The sequence below is a fragment of the Geotrypetes seraphini genome, chromosome 3 (assembly GCF_902459505.1).
Source record: "Geotrypetes seraphini chromosome 3, aGeoSer1.1, whole genome shotgun sequence".
Lineage (NCBI taxonomy): Eukaryota > Metazoa > Chordata > Amphibia > Gymnophiona > Dermophiidae > Geotrypetes > Geotrypetes seraphini.
Window position 1 is genome coordinate 12934411 of NC_047086.1, and position 14738 is coordinate 12949148.

Sequence of the window (14738 nt, forward strand, 5' to 3'; positions counted from 1 at the left end):
TTCAAAAATGCATGGGATGGCATAGAAACAGGGGAGGCCTCGATAGAAAAAGGATGGGAACATTGAGGTGTGTTATCTTGGACAGGAGTAGTGGGAACTGAGGTGGATGCCTGGAACAACCTTCTGAGAGAGATGGCGAGTGAATTCAAAAATGCATGGGATGGGATAGGGGAGGCCTCGATAGAAAAAGGATGGGAACATTGAGGTGTGTTATCTTGGACAGGAGTAGTGGGAACTGAGGTGGATGCCTGGAACAACCTTCTGAGAGAGATGGCGAGTGAATTCAAAAATGCATGGGATGGGATAGGGGAGGCCTCGATAGAAAAAGGATGGGAACATTGAGGTGTGTTATCTTGGACAGGAGTAGTGGGAACTGAGGCCAATGCCGAACAGACTTCTACGCTCTGTATCCCACAAGAGTCAGTGTGTTAGATCATTTTATTGCAAACACAAAGAAAAAAAATCCAACAGAACTGCAGTAGTATGTTGAACCAGGAACAAAGGAGAAAACTGCAAGAATGGTGTAAAAGATGCCAAGTCTTTAATAAACAAACATTAAAATGAACATGAAACAGTTTGTATCCAAAAAGGTTGGAGAACCCAGACCCAACACGGCCCATGTTTCGAAGAAACACTCCTTCCTCAGGAGACAGCAAGCTGGGTGAGCTCCTGCGCAATGCGGATGCGAAAGCAAAAGTGATCATACTCTGGGGGGAGGGGGATGCGCTCTACAGCCTAGGGAGGCATCTTGGAGTCTTGGTTATAATCACGTATCATTTCCATGTTTGGCTGCCTCTAGGGTTGGCTTGGTGGTGACTTCACAACTCTCTCTTGAACATGGATCACGGGCCTGCACAGAGTGGCAAGCGTGCCCCTGGCTACTTTGGGTAGACTAGATGGACTGCGAGGATCTTTTTCTGTTGTCATTTACTGTGTTACACTTGTTTGAGTCATGTTTAAAAACCAGCTCTGTTACGGTTATACCCGATTTGCAATTCATAATAATAATAATAACTTTATTCTTGTATACCGCCCATCCATAGAAGAACTGTACAATCAGTGAAATATACATAAGTTCAGGAAAAAACATGATAAAAATATACAGTTAAGAACAAACTTAACAGACTTATCAAACAAGTGTGTTTTTAAAAACATTATAAGAATACATTTGAAAGAGTTCATTTTTCCTAATTGAAAGTCTTATTTAAAAATCTCTTGTAACAACAAGCCTGAACAGAAAGGTACATAAACATAAAATTATTACGAGTATTTTTTAATGATCTATAAAAATTGAATTGAGAGGATAGGTATCCCTGAGCCAGACCAAAAAGAGCTTTAAAGCAAAGACAGCCTAATTTAAAAAGAATGTGAGCCTCGAAAGGTAACCAATGTAATTGCCGATAAAAAGGACTGATGTGGTCATATTTCTTTAGGCCAAAAATCAGGCATTATCACCAGCACATAGAAGGAAAATCCATATCTTTACAACCTTTAGTTAGATTTATGTGGAGTTTACTTTTATTGAAACATCCCATCAAGCTGGGGTCTCGATACCTGTGAACTTGTTTTACTGGTAGTAACTTCAGCATGAATGACCGCCAGGCTCTAGTACTTGATCCACCATACACAAAGTTCTTCAACAGGGTGGTTCTGTGCATACATCCTAAGTCACTGATTGGTGCTCAGGTGGAGGGTTACCATATGGCTCCAGAAAAAGGAAGACGGATTGAGACACCTGGGTTTTACTTCCAATTGAAGCGATGGAAATAAGGAGGACTGATAGACATTTGGGGTTTACCTCCAATGGAACTAAAATCCGGATGTCACCTTCTTGCAAATCACATTGAGGGATACGGGTTAACAAGGTCTTCATCAGGGAACACCTAGCTTAGCCTCCGCGTGTGCGGGTCGCCGGTCTAGATGGACCTAAGGTCTGATCCGGTGAAGGCATTTCTTATGTTCTTATATGGCTAGCCTACTCAGGTGCAGACTAGAGAGTTGTCCGGGGACAGAAATCCTGCCCAACCCCACCCATCTCTGCCAGAAACCCACCTGTCCCCATCCATCACTTCCAGAATTCTGCACGTCCCCGCAAAGCATATCAACAAAATGCTATCCCAAAAAAGTAGATTTAAGGTAGAATTTGATGAACAGAATTGCCCGGTACAGCAATTCTCTCCCCCTCTGCTCTCTCCCTCTCTTTGTCACCCTCCTCGCCCAGTCATTAGCGCAGTGTTCACAACTTGCTGCTCTTGTTGGCTTCGGGCCATCCTCTCTGCTGGGTCCTGCCTTCATGGAAATAGAATTTAGGCAGGGACCCAGTAGAGAGGAAGGCCTGAAGCCGACAAGACCAGCAAAGTGTGAAAGCTGCTGCTGACACCGGCCCTCGAGGAGTTGGCAGAGCACCATACCTGTTATTGCTGCACCCCCCCCCCTCCCTGTGGGCACACCACTGGTACTACAGGGCAGAATAAGCAGAATCTTTTTTTTAAAGTTACATATTTAATGTTGGTACCTGCTGGGCTGAAACAGTTTAATGCAGGGTAGTCTGGCTCCGGAGTTGTACAGTTATGCTGCCCAGTCTCTCCCGCACTCCTCTGCACAGCCGCAACGAGTGGTGTTGGGCTTCAGCCAACGAGATTCTTGAGGGGAGTTCTCGCGCCAAGGCTCACTACTGGAAGAGCTCTGCACATCCACCAATCTGGGAGAAAGAGCTTGAGCTTGATGGCCAATCAGGAACACTTCTACAAGGAAGTGCTGTTGATTGGCCATCAAGCTCCAGCGCTGTTTCCCTGATTGATGGATGTACCGACGAGCTTTCCCATGTGAGTAGCAATCAGCAACTGGTGCGCTGAGGGATCAAAAAAGCTTAGAGGGAACATTGGAACAAAGATAGGCCGGCATTTCCTTGGGAACCCTGGAGAACCAGCGTCCATCCCCGTGGAAGCCCTGTGGATCTGGGGGGATCTCTGTAGGAGTCCTGTGATCCTGGGGGGGGGGGGGGGGGGTTATCCCTGTTCCCTGTTCCCGTGCAGACCTCACAACAACCAGAGACAACCATTGATGCTCTTTAATGTGCAGAAGCTCCTTTCTGAGCACACATGTAGTTATGCATGCCGCCTCTTTCTAGATAACAGCATGAGCCCAGTGTATGGGATTTTTTAGGCAGCAAGCATGGCCATGGATAGCCTTGTCCTGTTACCATTAGACCACAACCTCCTTTCAGTCTTGTAGCCTCTGCTACGGCTTTCGGTGTTTTCCTTTTGTCCATGAGTTCTTTGTGCTCTGTGGAGGCTGGAGTACAACTATTTTTGTTAATGTAGGAATGTTTGGGAAATGTTGCCTTAGGCCTACTGATGACAATGACTGCAGATTATAAAATCTATGTGTAAAAATTCATCTTTGGGCACAGTTATGCAGTGTTAACTACATCCAAAAGTTGTGTGTTTGATAATCAAGCGTGTCGATAACACAAATAATACATTGGCTTTTATAATTGAAGTAAAGTTTACTAGCTGCTGTTACCATTTCTTGCTATTTTCAGACTGTTTTTTGGTTTTTTTTAAATATCATTTTTATTAAAGAGTCAACAAGCGTGACACAAGAAAGATATATGCAAACAGAAGCCTTATGAAATATTTTAACCATTTGTGTGGTAGTATCTGCCACTATGCCAAAATATCTAAATTTAGAGCTAGTCCTACTAGTGGTTAAAATATGTCATTCTACGGTCACAAATATTGTGTGTCTGCTGTTTAAAAACCTGTTAATTGATGTACTAATTTGGAGTATATAATTTTGTTGCAGACAAGTTTGAGCAGTTTTGGGCCATAAATCGAAAACTTATGGAGTACCCTGCAGGAGAGGATGGATTTCGTTATATCCCTTTTAGAATATATCAGGTAGGAAATAACGCAGTGTTTAAGTGAGGTCAGGTGCTGAACTGTCATCAAAATAGTATGGCCGGTCCTTTCTGCTTTTAGAAAAATGTAGGTAAGGATAGAGTTCTTCAGAAGGAGACGTATGCGTGGCTGGGCAGCCCCTCAGTAATGCAGGACCAAATAAAAATGTCACTGTCTTAGCAGCTAAATGTTTGATTCAGGATTTCTGGCCAGTTTAAGTCCAAATATATTTTTAAGAACTCAGGACTAGCCATACTGGGTCAGACCAATCGTCCAGTTTCCTGTTTTCTAATCCAGGTCCCAGTACCCGGCAGAAGCCCAAATAGTAGCAAACTTCCATGCTACCATTCCAGAGCAAGCAGAATATGGACTTAAACCCAGATATGCTAACTGCTGTAACCACATCCACAACTTAACTATTTGAGTAAAAAAATATTTCCTCCTATTTGTTTTCAAAGTATTTCCATGAAATTTCATTGAGCGTCCCCTAGTCTTTTAAACTTTCTGGAAGGGTGAAAAATCAATTCACTCTTACCCGTTCTACAGCATTCAGGGTTTGGCAGACCTCAGTGATGTCCCTCCTCAGCCGAAGACCCTTTTTCTCATATGAGAGGAGTTTCATCCCCTTTTGATATGTTCATTTGAGAATATTCAAAGAAAAATGGAGGCCTCCATTAATGAAAAACCATCTTATTATTCTTCAGTGGCTTACCTCTGCATCATTTCACCTCATCTTTTCTTTTTTTCTTTTATATTTTTATTAATTTTGTTACTAAAAGAATAACAAAACACAGGAAAATAAACAATGTCATACATAAAATAAATACATTCAGGAAAAAAAAATTGACCTCATTTCCAGTCCACATTAATGGAGCCTTTATACTACTACATTTTAATTATAAAGAGAGTAAAACAAAATAGAGTATTCCTGGCAGGCAAAATAGGCCTAAATCAAATATATTCACCTCATCTTTTCATGTAATTGTTACTAACATTCTGCATGTATCATATGCCTAATCGGAGATTGTCAGTTCGATTCTGGTGACTCTGGTCCCAAGTGGAATTGTTCTAAGCATTTTTTTTTTCTTGTATTTACAAAGAAAATTCTTTGAACTGGAAGAAAGTGTGAAATGCCATAGGAAATTTTACAATTATAATTAGGATACAAAGAGAATTCAAAAATAAAAAAGGGTTAGCTTTGAACGTCAATCACAAAATGTATTAAGTTAGTCCAGTAAAAAAGGTATCAAGTTATTCTCTTTTCTTTGATTCATTTTATTTCTGTTTATTACCTAAAGAAAATTCAAAAAGGTTAATTCACCTATAAGTCCACATAAAGAAGAAAATAAGGAGATGATGACATCAGAAATATACTAAAGAAAAATGGTCATTACAGGCTAATCCAAAAATAGGGCCCAGTGAACAATGCAGAAGAAGCAAGATATTGATTGGTAAATCACTGCTTCCATACCCTCCCCCCAAATTGTAATTGTGCTGGTTGGTTACAAAAACCTATGAGGCATTAGCCAAAGAAATTGTACATTTGCAATGTTTTCTCAGTTGGAACTGGTGGATGTAGCGGGAGGAATTTCTTCCTCTTAGTTTGTGTCCAGTGAGAAATGCCAGGGAAGAGAGGAACACAATCAAAGGAACACAGATAACATAACATCCTTGTCTGGTTGAAATACAAATGCAACTTTTCAGGTCGATCTAGATTCTAGATGTTACTTCATTTGCAGGAACATCAGGTCAATTTAAACCAGCCAGTGTTCTCTCATTTTCATTGCAATAACAGCATGCAGCCTTGTCTTTGTACTTATCGCCCCCTCTATTTGCTTATACTTGTTCGCACCACTCCAGCTAGGCATGTTCCTAAGAGTTGCCATACTGGGACAGACCAAACAGTCCGTCAAGCCCAGGTTCCTCTTTCCAAACAGTGTCCAGTCCAAGTCACAAGAACCTGACCAGATCCCAAAACAGATTTTATACTTTGATTCTCGAAATAAGTAGATTTTCCCAAGTGTCCAATCCAAGACTCAAGAACAGCCTGACAAGATCCTAAAAGGGTAAAACAGATTTTATACTCTGATTCTAAAAATAAGTAGATTTTCTCAAGTTCTTTAGTGGGGCTATAATCCAGAAGCAAGCCCAGCAGGCACTGCATGCAGTGGAGAAGGAATGAGAGTCCTGTTGGTATCATTACTGTGTCTCAGCCAATTTGCTGCTGTTGACTAAGCACCTTTTGTTTCTACAGTGCTATATGACGGAAGGAAAGAAGAGCCAAAGGTCCCCTTTTATCAAGCTGCGTTAGTGTTTTTTACGAGTTGCTGTGGTAAACGCTCCAATGCTCATAAAAATTCTATGACCGTTGGAGATTTTATCTCACCTGCCAGTGATTTAAAAACCCTAACATAGCTTGATAAAAGCGGACCAAAATGTATTAGGTATGCTAATTTGTTCAAGGGACATACAATGCACAGTGCATTCTTAACCATTCTCACATTCATAATTTGCAATTTTGCTTGTTCGTGGAACTTAGGGTTGTCCAGAAAAACTGTATGACTTGAAGCTTTTCCCATGAATTTGATGTGCTTGATCAGAAAATAATTTTTAAAAATGAGGTTCACAGAGTAATTATGGTGATACAAATTAAAAACAAATATTACAATATTTAGGAATCATTTGTAACAAATTCTTGAAAAAGATAGGTCTTTAGCATATGGCATGTGGTTGACATTACAAAATGTGAAATATTTTGTGGAGGTTACTATATGGGGAAGAGGGGATAGACATTTGATCTGAGCATCTAGTTGATTATTTTATAAACTAGTATGTGTTGAAGGTGATCAAGAGTACCTTTGGCAAAAGGAGAGAAGAAAACTCTATAGCAGAGAGGTTGAAGATAAATGAGAAATACATAGTAACATAGTAGATGATGACTGAAGATAAAGACCCAAATGGCCCATCCAGTCTGCCCAATCTGATTCAATTTTTTTCTTCTTAGCTATTTCTGGGCAAGAATCCAAAGCTCTACCCGGTACTGTGCTTGGGCTCCAACTGCTGAAGTCTCTGCCAAAGCTCGAATTATTCAGCCCCTCCACACCCTCCCAGCCATTGAAACCCTCCCCAACCCATCCTCAACCAAAAGGCCATATACAGACACAGACCATTCAAGTCTGCCCAGTACTGGCCTTAGTCCTTCAATATTTACATCAACAGTGAGGCCTGTGAAAATGCCCTGTACAGGAAGAGATGGGATAGTTGAGATCATTTCTTTGAGATTAAAAGAAAACCTGACTATATTCATATCATCTGCTTAACATAAAAAGTATGGAACATGATTTGCATTGAAGGGACCTTTTCTTGTGTACTGTCTAGAGAATGACACAGGGAAAAAATTTGTCCCTGTCACCGCCCCATCCCCGTGACCACTGTCCCCACCCCATCCCCGCAGCATTCATATAAGCCTCAGTACTGCAATATTTTTACTGCAATATTTTGCTTATTCCTTCCTTATAAATCAAAGTTCTGGCTGCTGAACTAGAGAAAGAGATGTTCAGCTGGCAGGGCTTTGTTTATAAAAACACAATTAATATACTACTTTATCCTAAGATAAAATAAATAAATAGAAATTTTTATTTCTACCTTTGTTGTCTGGTTTCTGCTTCCCTCATCTTCTCATTCAATTCCTTCCATCCACTGTTTTTCTTCTCTCTGCGCCTTCCATTTGCTCTGTTACTGTGCCTCTCCCTTCACCCCCACCCCCAAATCAGTCTGGCACCCATCTTCTTCCCTCCGCTCCCCCATAGTCTGGCATCTCTATCTTCTTCCCTTCCAGCGTCTTCTCCCCACTCTCTGTTCCGCATTTCCCTTCAGCGTTTTCTCCCCACTCTCTCGTCCCCATTTCCCTTCAGCATCTTCTCCCCACTCTCTCTTCCCCATTTCCCAGCGTCTTCTCCCCACTCTCTCTTCCCCATTTCCCAGCGTCTTCTCCCCACTCTTCTCCAGTTCCCTTCAGGCTGCTTCAGCGTCTTCTCCTCTCCATCCCCCCACCCCCAGCACCCTTTGCGCGGTCCAGCAGCTCCCTCCCGCAGGCCAGCCGTGCATCTCCCTCCCTCTCTTTCCCCTTACCTTCTCTTCGTGGTGCTTTCTAAAAGGCTATGACTTGCATTGCAGCCGGAGCCTTGAAGTCGCGTCACGTTGGCTGCTGGAAAAATCTCCTCCAATGCAACCGGAAACAGGAAGTTGCATCAGAGAAGACTTTGCAGCAAAAACATGCGATGCGACTTCAAGGCTCCGGCTGCAATACAACGCATAGCCATATAGAAATCGTCACAAAGAGAAGAGAAGGGAGGGAGGGAGATGCACGGCCGGATGGCCGGCGGGAGAGAGGGGGCTGCCGGACCGCAAACTCGTTCACTGCGCGTGCTCACTCCTTTACCTGCGGAGACAAGACCATTCACCGCTCCACGGGGCAGTGAATGGCCTTGTCCCCGTACTCGCAGTGACTTTTTTTTTTTGTCACCATTTTGGCAAGTTACCCGCGGCTAGCCGTGGGTAACAATCATCGTGTCATTCTCTACTACTGACTGATATTGACTATCACAGTTGTCCCCTTAAAATGTGTTCAGTAATGCTGGGGAACATTTAACCACACCCTAGACTTTCATTAAAAACAAATTTTAGGGTGTGTAAAACAAATGAAAATAGCCTAAGAACATCAAAGAAGAAACCCTGCCCAAACAAACAAAAACAATTTAAAACAAGAAAACCACAAAGTTTATACGAAGATACTCCCTGGAAAAATGCATCATTCTGGGTCATTTGGACATTCACAAAGCTCACACAAGACTCTCAGGCTCATGCATGGATCTGCTTGAAGGATAATTGAAGACAATTATATCCAGTTTTCTTCTAAAATACAAAAAAAAAAAAAAGACAAGGTACCACAATAGTTTCAAACCATTATTCAGACTTATATGTGTATGGGTTCAAAATACTGACATGGAGAGTTATGTGAGGCTTGAATTATGTTTATCCCAGGACAAGCAGGCAGCATATTCTCACATGTGGGTGACATCATCCACAGAGCCCCGGTATGGACACTTTAAAAGTGCATCGCCACTTTAACAAATTTAAGAAAGTTCACGATAGCCCGCACCGCGCATGTACAAGTGCCTTCCCGCCCGATGTAGGCGTTCGGTTCCTCAGTTCCATTTTTCCGCAGAGCATTGAAGTCGCGTTCTTCAACGGTCTTCATATTTTCTACACTTGCCTTCCTGCTCTTGCGATATTTTTGTCTTTTTCTTCTTAAATTTGTTTTCTTTCTCATACAAAAGTAAAAAACCTGAGAATTTAAACTTTTTTCTTTTTTAGTCGTCCACAGGTTTTCTTCCTGGTGGGGCCTTTATTCACGACTCAGCCATCAAGTTTAATTTGGCTGTGGCGGTGTTCCTGTCAATGTCATGCCCGTTGACGGGATTTAAAAAGTGCAGGCGGTGTTCTCGCACTATTTCTTTAACAGACCCTCATAGCTGGTGCCTGCAGTGTTTGAGTCTTGAACACCGTGTTCAATTTTGTAAATGCTGTTCTTCGCTTCAGAAGCGCACTATAAAAAAAAAATCACATTTTTCAGCAGGAGAAACTCTTCAGTGTCAGCATGGACGGGGATGCGATGAAGACACCGCCAGAGGCACCAGCATTGACTTTGGTGTTGCAACACATCGCTCCCTCGGGTAAGCCGGCTAAGAAGCCACCGTCTTCCCAGCCAGGGTCGCATTTCACGAAGGCATCGAGCCAATTCATGCCAACCATGCGTAAATCCCTGCAGCGACTAGTTCCATTGTTGAGGAGTGCTTTGTCATCGGAGCCATCCTCTCTGGAATACTTCGCAGCACCTGTGGTACCGGCGCCGAAGCCACATGTACCAGTGCTCACTTTGAGGCAGAAGCTTGATGCTTTTCTTCGAGAGGCGCTCGAAGACCAGTTTCAATTACTTCTCCCGACACTGACTCCTTTGATACCGGCCCAGCCTGAGTCTAACCTAGTGAGGACCTCCGGTGCCGTTGATGCTCCATCAGTGTACCACAAGGACTCTCAGCACCGCTCCAGTATTACCAGTCCTGCATTGAAGCATCGATCTTCAAAACATCGGTCCCCATCTTCTCAGCATCATTCCTCATCTTCATGACGCTCTGGCAAGAGTCCGACAAAGTCCAGGAAGATTTCCCGCAAACGTAAACACTATGAGACTCCAACACCAGACTGGAACCAGTCAAAGCATTGTTCTCCATCTGTGCTGCTGGATTCAGATCTTCAGGATGACTCTAAACTGAACCCCTCACCTTCCACTACCGAAGCAGATGATTCTCCTGCATTGAAGTCTCCAAGGCATTCTCCAGCTAGAGCTTCTTCTCCCACTGAGAGGCTTTCCTTCACTCGATTTATTCGCCAACTGGGAAAGGACCTCTCTGTTAAATTGGAAGCGGATTCCAAATTCACTGCAGAATTCTTAGAGACTTTGTACTATGATCAGCCTCCTAAGGAGATGCTTCAACTACCTTTGCATGGGATTCTGAGAGAGACTCTTTACAAAAACTGGGAGTCTCCCCTCTCTGTAATGGTGGTCCCCCCCTCCCCCCCAAAATTGGATTCTCTCTATAAGATAATTTCCATTCTGGGATTTGACTAACCTCAACTCCCTTGTCAGTCTCTGGTGGTAGAGTCTACTCTCAAGAAATCTACTCCATCGAAAGTTTATGCGTCAGTCCCTCCAGGTAGAGAGGGCTGTACTATGGAGAGATTTGGTCAATGGCTGTACCAGAATTCCATGTTGGCCAATAGAGCTGTCAACTACAATTTCTATTTCTCATGTTATTTGAAACATCTCATCAAGCAATTTCCTGTTAGCAGAAATATATCCTTTCTCATAAAATTAAAGGTTTCCAGCACCTTGTGAGCACTGTCACTCATTTGAGGAAGTATCTAGTTCGCTCAGCTTAAGATATCTTTGAGCTCACTTCCAGAGCCTTTTCTATGTTGGTAGCTATGCGAAGGTTGGTGTGGCTTAGAGTCTCTGACATGGATGTTAACCTTCAGGACAGACTAGCCAATGTTTCTTGTTTGGGTGATGAGCTTTTTGGGGACTCTACAGATACTGCAACCCAAAAGTGTACAGCACATGAGACTCAATGGGACACCTTAGTAAAGTCTAAGTCTAAACCATCTTCATCAAGACCTTTCAGGCCTTCTTCTTCCTCTTATCAGAGGTACTTTTCTGCTAAAGCCTCTGCCCCAGTAAGGCCTCAACAGAAAAAAACAAAAACAGCAGCATTCTCTCAAGGCCCAACCCACTGCTCCTATCAAGTCAATTCAGTTTTTTTGATCTGCTGTTAGAGAGCATAGTTGCAATCCCTCTACTTCAGCCTTTCCCAATCGGAAGTCTTCAACTCTATTTCCATCATTGGGAAATCATCACCTCCGATCTCTGGGTTCTACAAATCGTACGGGAGGGTTACTTTCTATATTTAACATAATAACATGGATTTCCTTTGGAGTTTTCTTCTGCAAGTATGGGAACTTCCTGACGGCTCAGAGTTCCACACTTGAAAATTTCACACTTTTTGTTGACATGGATCAATCAATGATCTACCGATGAAAACAAAAAACTGTGGATACAGATGTTCTGGAGATAATTTATTATACACTGACATAAAAACATGAAAATTCAATGAAAAAAGTACAATGATAAAAAAATACAGTGGTAAAAATCCAGCCGGATCCTACACAGTCCGTGTTTCGGTGAACACGCCTTCCTCAGGGATCCAATTGTTTGCAAACTCACATATAAAGAATTGGACTTTAAATATGTAAGCAAGGAACACCGCAGACAAGCTGAAGTAGCAAAAACACGCTGATCTGAAACAATGTCAAAATATAACATTATGATTCTGCAAATCGGCACTTTGCAAAATAAAATAACACTCTTTTCAGCTACAATGCCAAAATAACGCTCCAAATTTAGGAAGTTGGTTGGGCTGAGAACTTTTCAGCACCTCCTCATAGACCTTTAAAATCTGGTACCTACTTTTCACATAGATGTGATTCTATAAATCAGGGGTAGGAACTCCGGTCCTCAAGAGCCGTAATCCAGTCGGGTTTTGAGGATATCCGCAATGAATATGCATGAGATCTATTTACATGACCTGCTTTCAATGTATATTCATTGAGGAAATCCTGAAAACCCGACTGGAATACAGCTCTCAAGGACCGGAGTTCCCTACCCCTGTTATAGGCAGTCACGTATAACAGTGGAATCTGGCTCTTTGTCCTTACAGGAGCAGAGTATACCCTCTTTGCAAATAATATATATTCTTATTGTAAACAAAAACATACAAACCCCCTAATTCTATATAAAGCACCAAAAATGAAATGCACAATTTTGGCTGTGTAACCAAATTGTGTGCCTACAATTTAACTGAATAACAAGCTAATTAGTGCTGATAAATGGCATTTTAACAAGCATTTATTCATAGAATCAATTAAGAGTTCCATGCATAAATTTCGGTGCTGGATTGATGCCGAAATGTTACGCAGAAGTCAAAAAAATGGGTGTGTGGACCTGGGCATGCAATGGGTGGATCGGGGGTATTCTTTAAATCTGTGTTTTTCAACCTTGTTACACCTATGGACCGGCAGAAATAAAAGAATTATTCTGTGGACCGGGGGGTTGAAGAACACTGGTTTAAGTCGTGGGCCAGACCCCGCCCATCTCTACCCAATGTCCACCCCAGACCCCCACCCCCATAATAGTACTAATTGCACCTTGCACATCCCGTGCCTCATCTGGATGCCTTTCCTCTGACGTTGCAACGTCAGAGAGAAGGCTTCCGGTTCAGTCACAGGATGCCCGTAGGAGGCACTGCCCGTGGCTTTGTGCACTGAATCAGTTAGGAAGAGGGAGCTGGCTTGAAGATAACGCCGCATCGATCGCACCGTGGACCGGCGGTTGAAGAACACTGTTTTGGGCCTGATGCACGTGCTGGCCCTGTGAACCGGCAGGAAATTTCTGTGGATCGGCACTGGTCCGTGGACCGGTGGTTGAAGAACACTGCTTTAAATCACACACATAATTACAGATTTAGGGCTTCCGTTTCTCAAGCTAGGATTGGGCATTTGCACCACATTTTCATTGGTGCAAATAGCTATTCACCTAAATTTAGTTGTGGTTCCCAGGAGTAAGCACTATTCTAGAAACTGCACCTCTCCCTCTTCCCCTCCTTTCCAAGACACCATCAAGCAGTCACCCCTTCCCTCCTCTCCCCCTTATCATTAACAAATCTTCCCCATTTCTTTCCCATTCAGATACCAGTAATTACTCTTCGCCTACCAAGACCCAAGCAAGTATGCTCCCCCTTCCCTTCTCCCATCCTAGGAAGCATGCTCTCCTCTTTTTATGCATGGGGAATTGTGTGGCTGATCATGGCATTCCTCTCTTTCCTCAAAGCAGCTTCTTTCAGCCTGTTATAAACCACGTGGGGGCATACGGCAGTTATTTCACTTCTCTCAACCCCTCCCCAAGGTTATCCCTGCTCACAGACAGAAGTTTTGGTCATTTAAAGGGAAATGTCTTGCTACCTGTGCCCTCTAAGGTAGGGAGAACGAGAGGGCACTCTCTAAAGTTAAAAGGGGTAGATTCCGTACAACATTGGAGGAGTGGGCGAATAAATGGCAGATGAACTTCAATATAGAGAAATGCAAGGTCATGCATATAGGGAAAAAGAACCCGATATTCAGCTACAAAATGGGGGGGTTGGTACTGGGGGAAATTAACCTTGAAAAAGACTTGGGAATGTTGGTGGATACAACAATGAAACCAATGGCGCAATGCGCAGCAGCCTCAAAGAAAGCAAACAGAATGTTGGGTATTATCAGGAAGGGTATTGCAACAAGAACGAAGGAAGTCATCCTGCTGCTGTATTGGGCGATGGTGAGCCCGCACCTGGAGTACTGTGTCCAATATTGGCGATACTTGAGAGAGTCCAGAGGAGAGCGACACGAATGATTAAGGGTATGGAGCCCTTTTCATACGCTGAAAGGTTAGAGAAACTGGGCCTCTTCACCCTGGAAAAGCGGAGACTCAGGTGACATAATAGCAACTTACAAGATTATGAAAAGTATAGAGAGGGTGGAGAGGGACAGGTTCTTCAGCGTACTTGGAACTACAAAAACAAGAGGGCACTCAGAGAAATTGAAAGGGGATAGATTTAGAACCAATGCTAGAAAATTCTTCTTCACTCAGAGGGTGGTGGATACCTGGAATGTGCTTCCGGAAGATGTAATAGGACAGACTACATTAAAGAGTTTTAAAGAGGGTCTAGATAAATTCCTGAGGGATTGAAGGCTACAGATAGAGGAGGACACAGGAGCAAAAAGGGAAAAAGGGGGGTTTCAGGATATAAGGGAGTAGGAATCAAAGGGTTAGACAAAAGATCACATACAGGTCATGGACCTGATGGGCCGCCGCAGGAGCGGACTGCTGGGCTCCTATGAACCCTTGCTCTGACCCAGCGGAGGCAAATTCTTATGTTCTTAGTTCTTTTTCACCCAGAGAGTGGTGGAAAGCAGGAACGCTCTTCTGGAGGCTGTTATAGGGGAAAACACCCTCCAGGGATTCAAGACAGTTGGACTAGTTCCTGCTAAACTGGTGAGACTGGACTCATTTGGAGCACTGGTCTCTGACCTGGGGGGCCGCTATGTGAGCGGACTGCTGGGCACGATGGACCCAGCAGCGACAATTCTTATAATGCAAAAAAAGGCAGGCCCAGTTTGTTTTCT

At 43.1% G+C, this 14738-nt stretch overlaps 1 protein-coding gene across 3 annotated transcripts in view; it reads left to right on the plus strand.

Moving 5' to 3' along the window:
- Window positions 1–14738, plus strand: part of ATG5 (autophagy related 5) — a 204562-nt gene that overhangs the window by 103133 nt on the left and 86691 nt on the right. For all 3 annotated transcript variants that reach the window (XM_033939707.1, XM_033939709.1, XM_033939708.1), the window contains exon 6: window positions 3808–3902. In XM_033939707.1, coding sequence (XP_033795598.1) covers window positions 3808–3902 — 95 coding nt within the window. The remainder of the gene's footprint in view (window positions 1–3807; window positions 3903–14738) is intronic.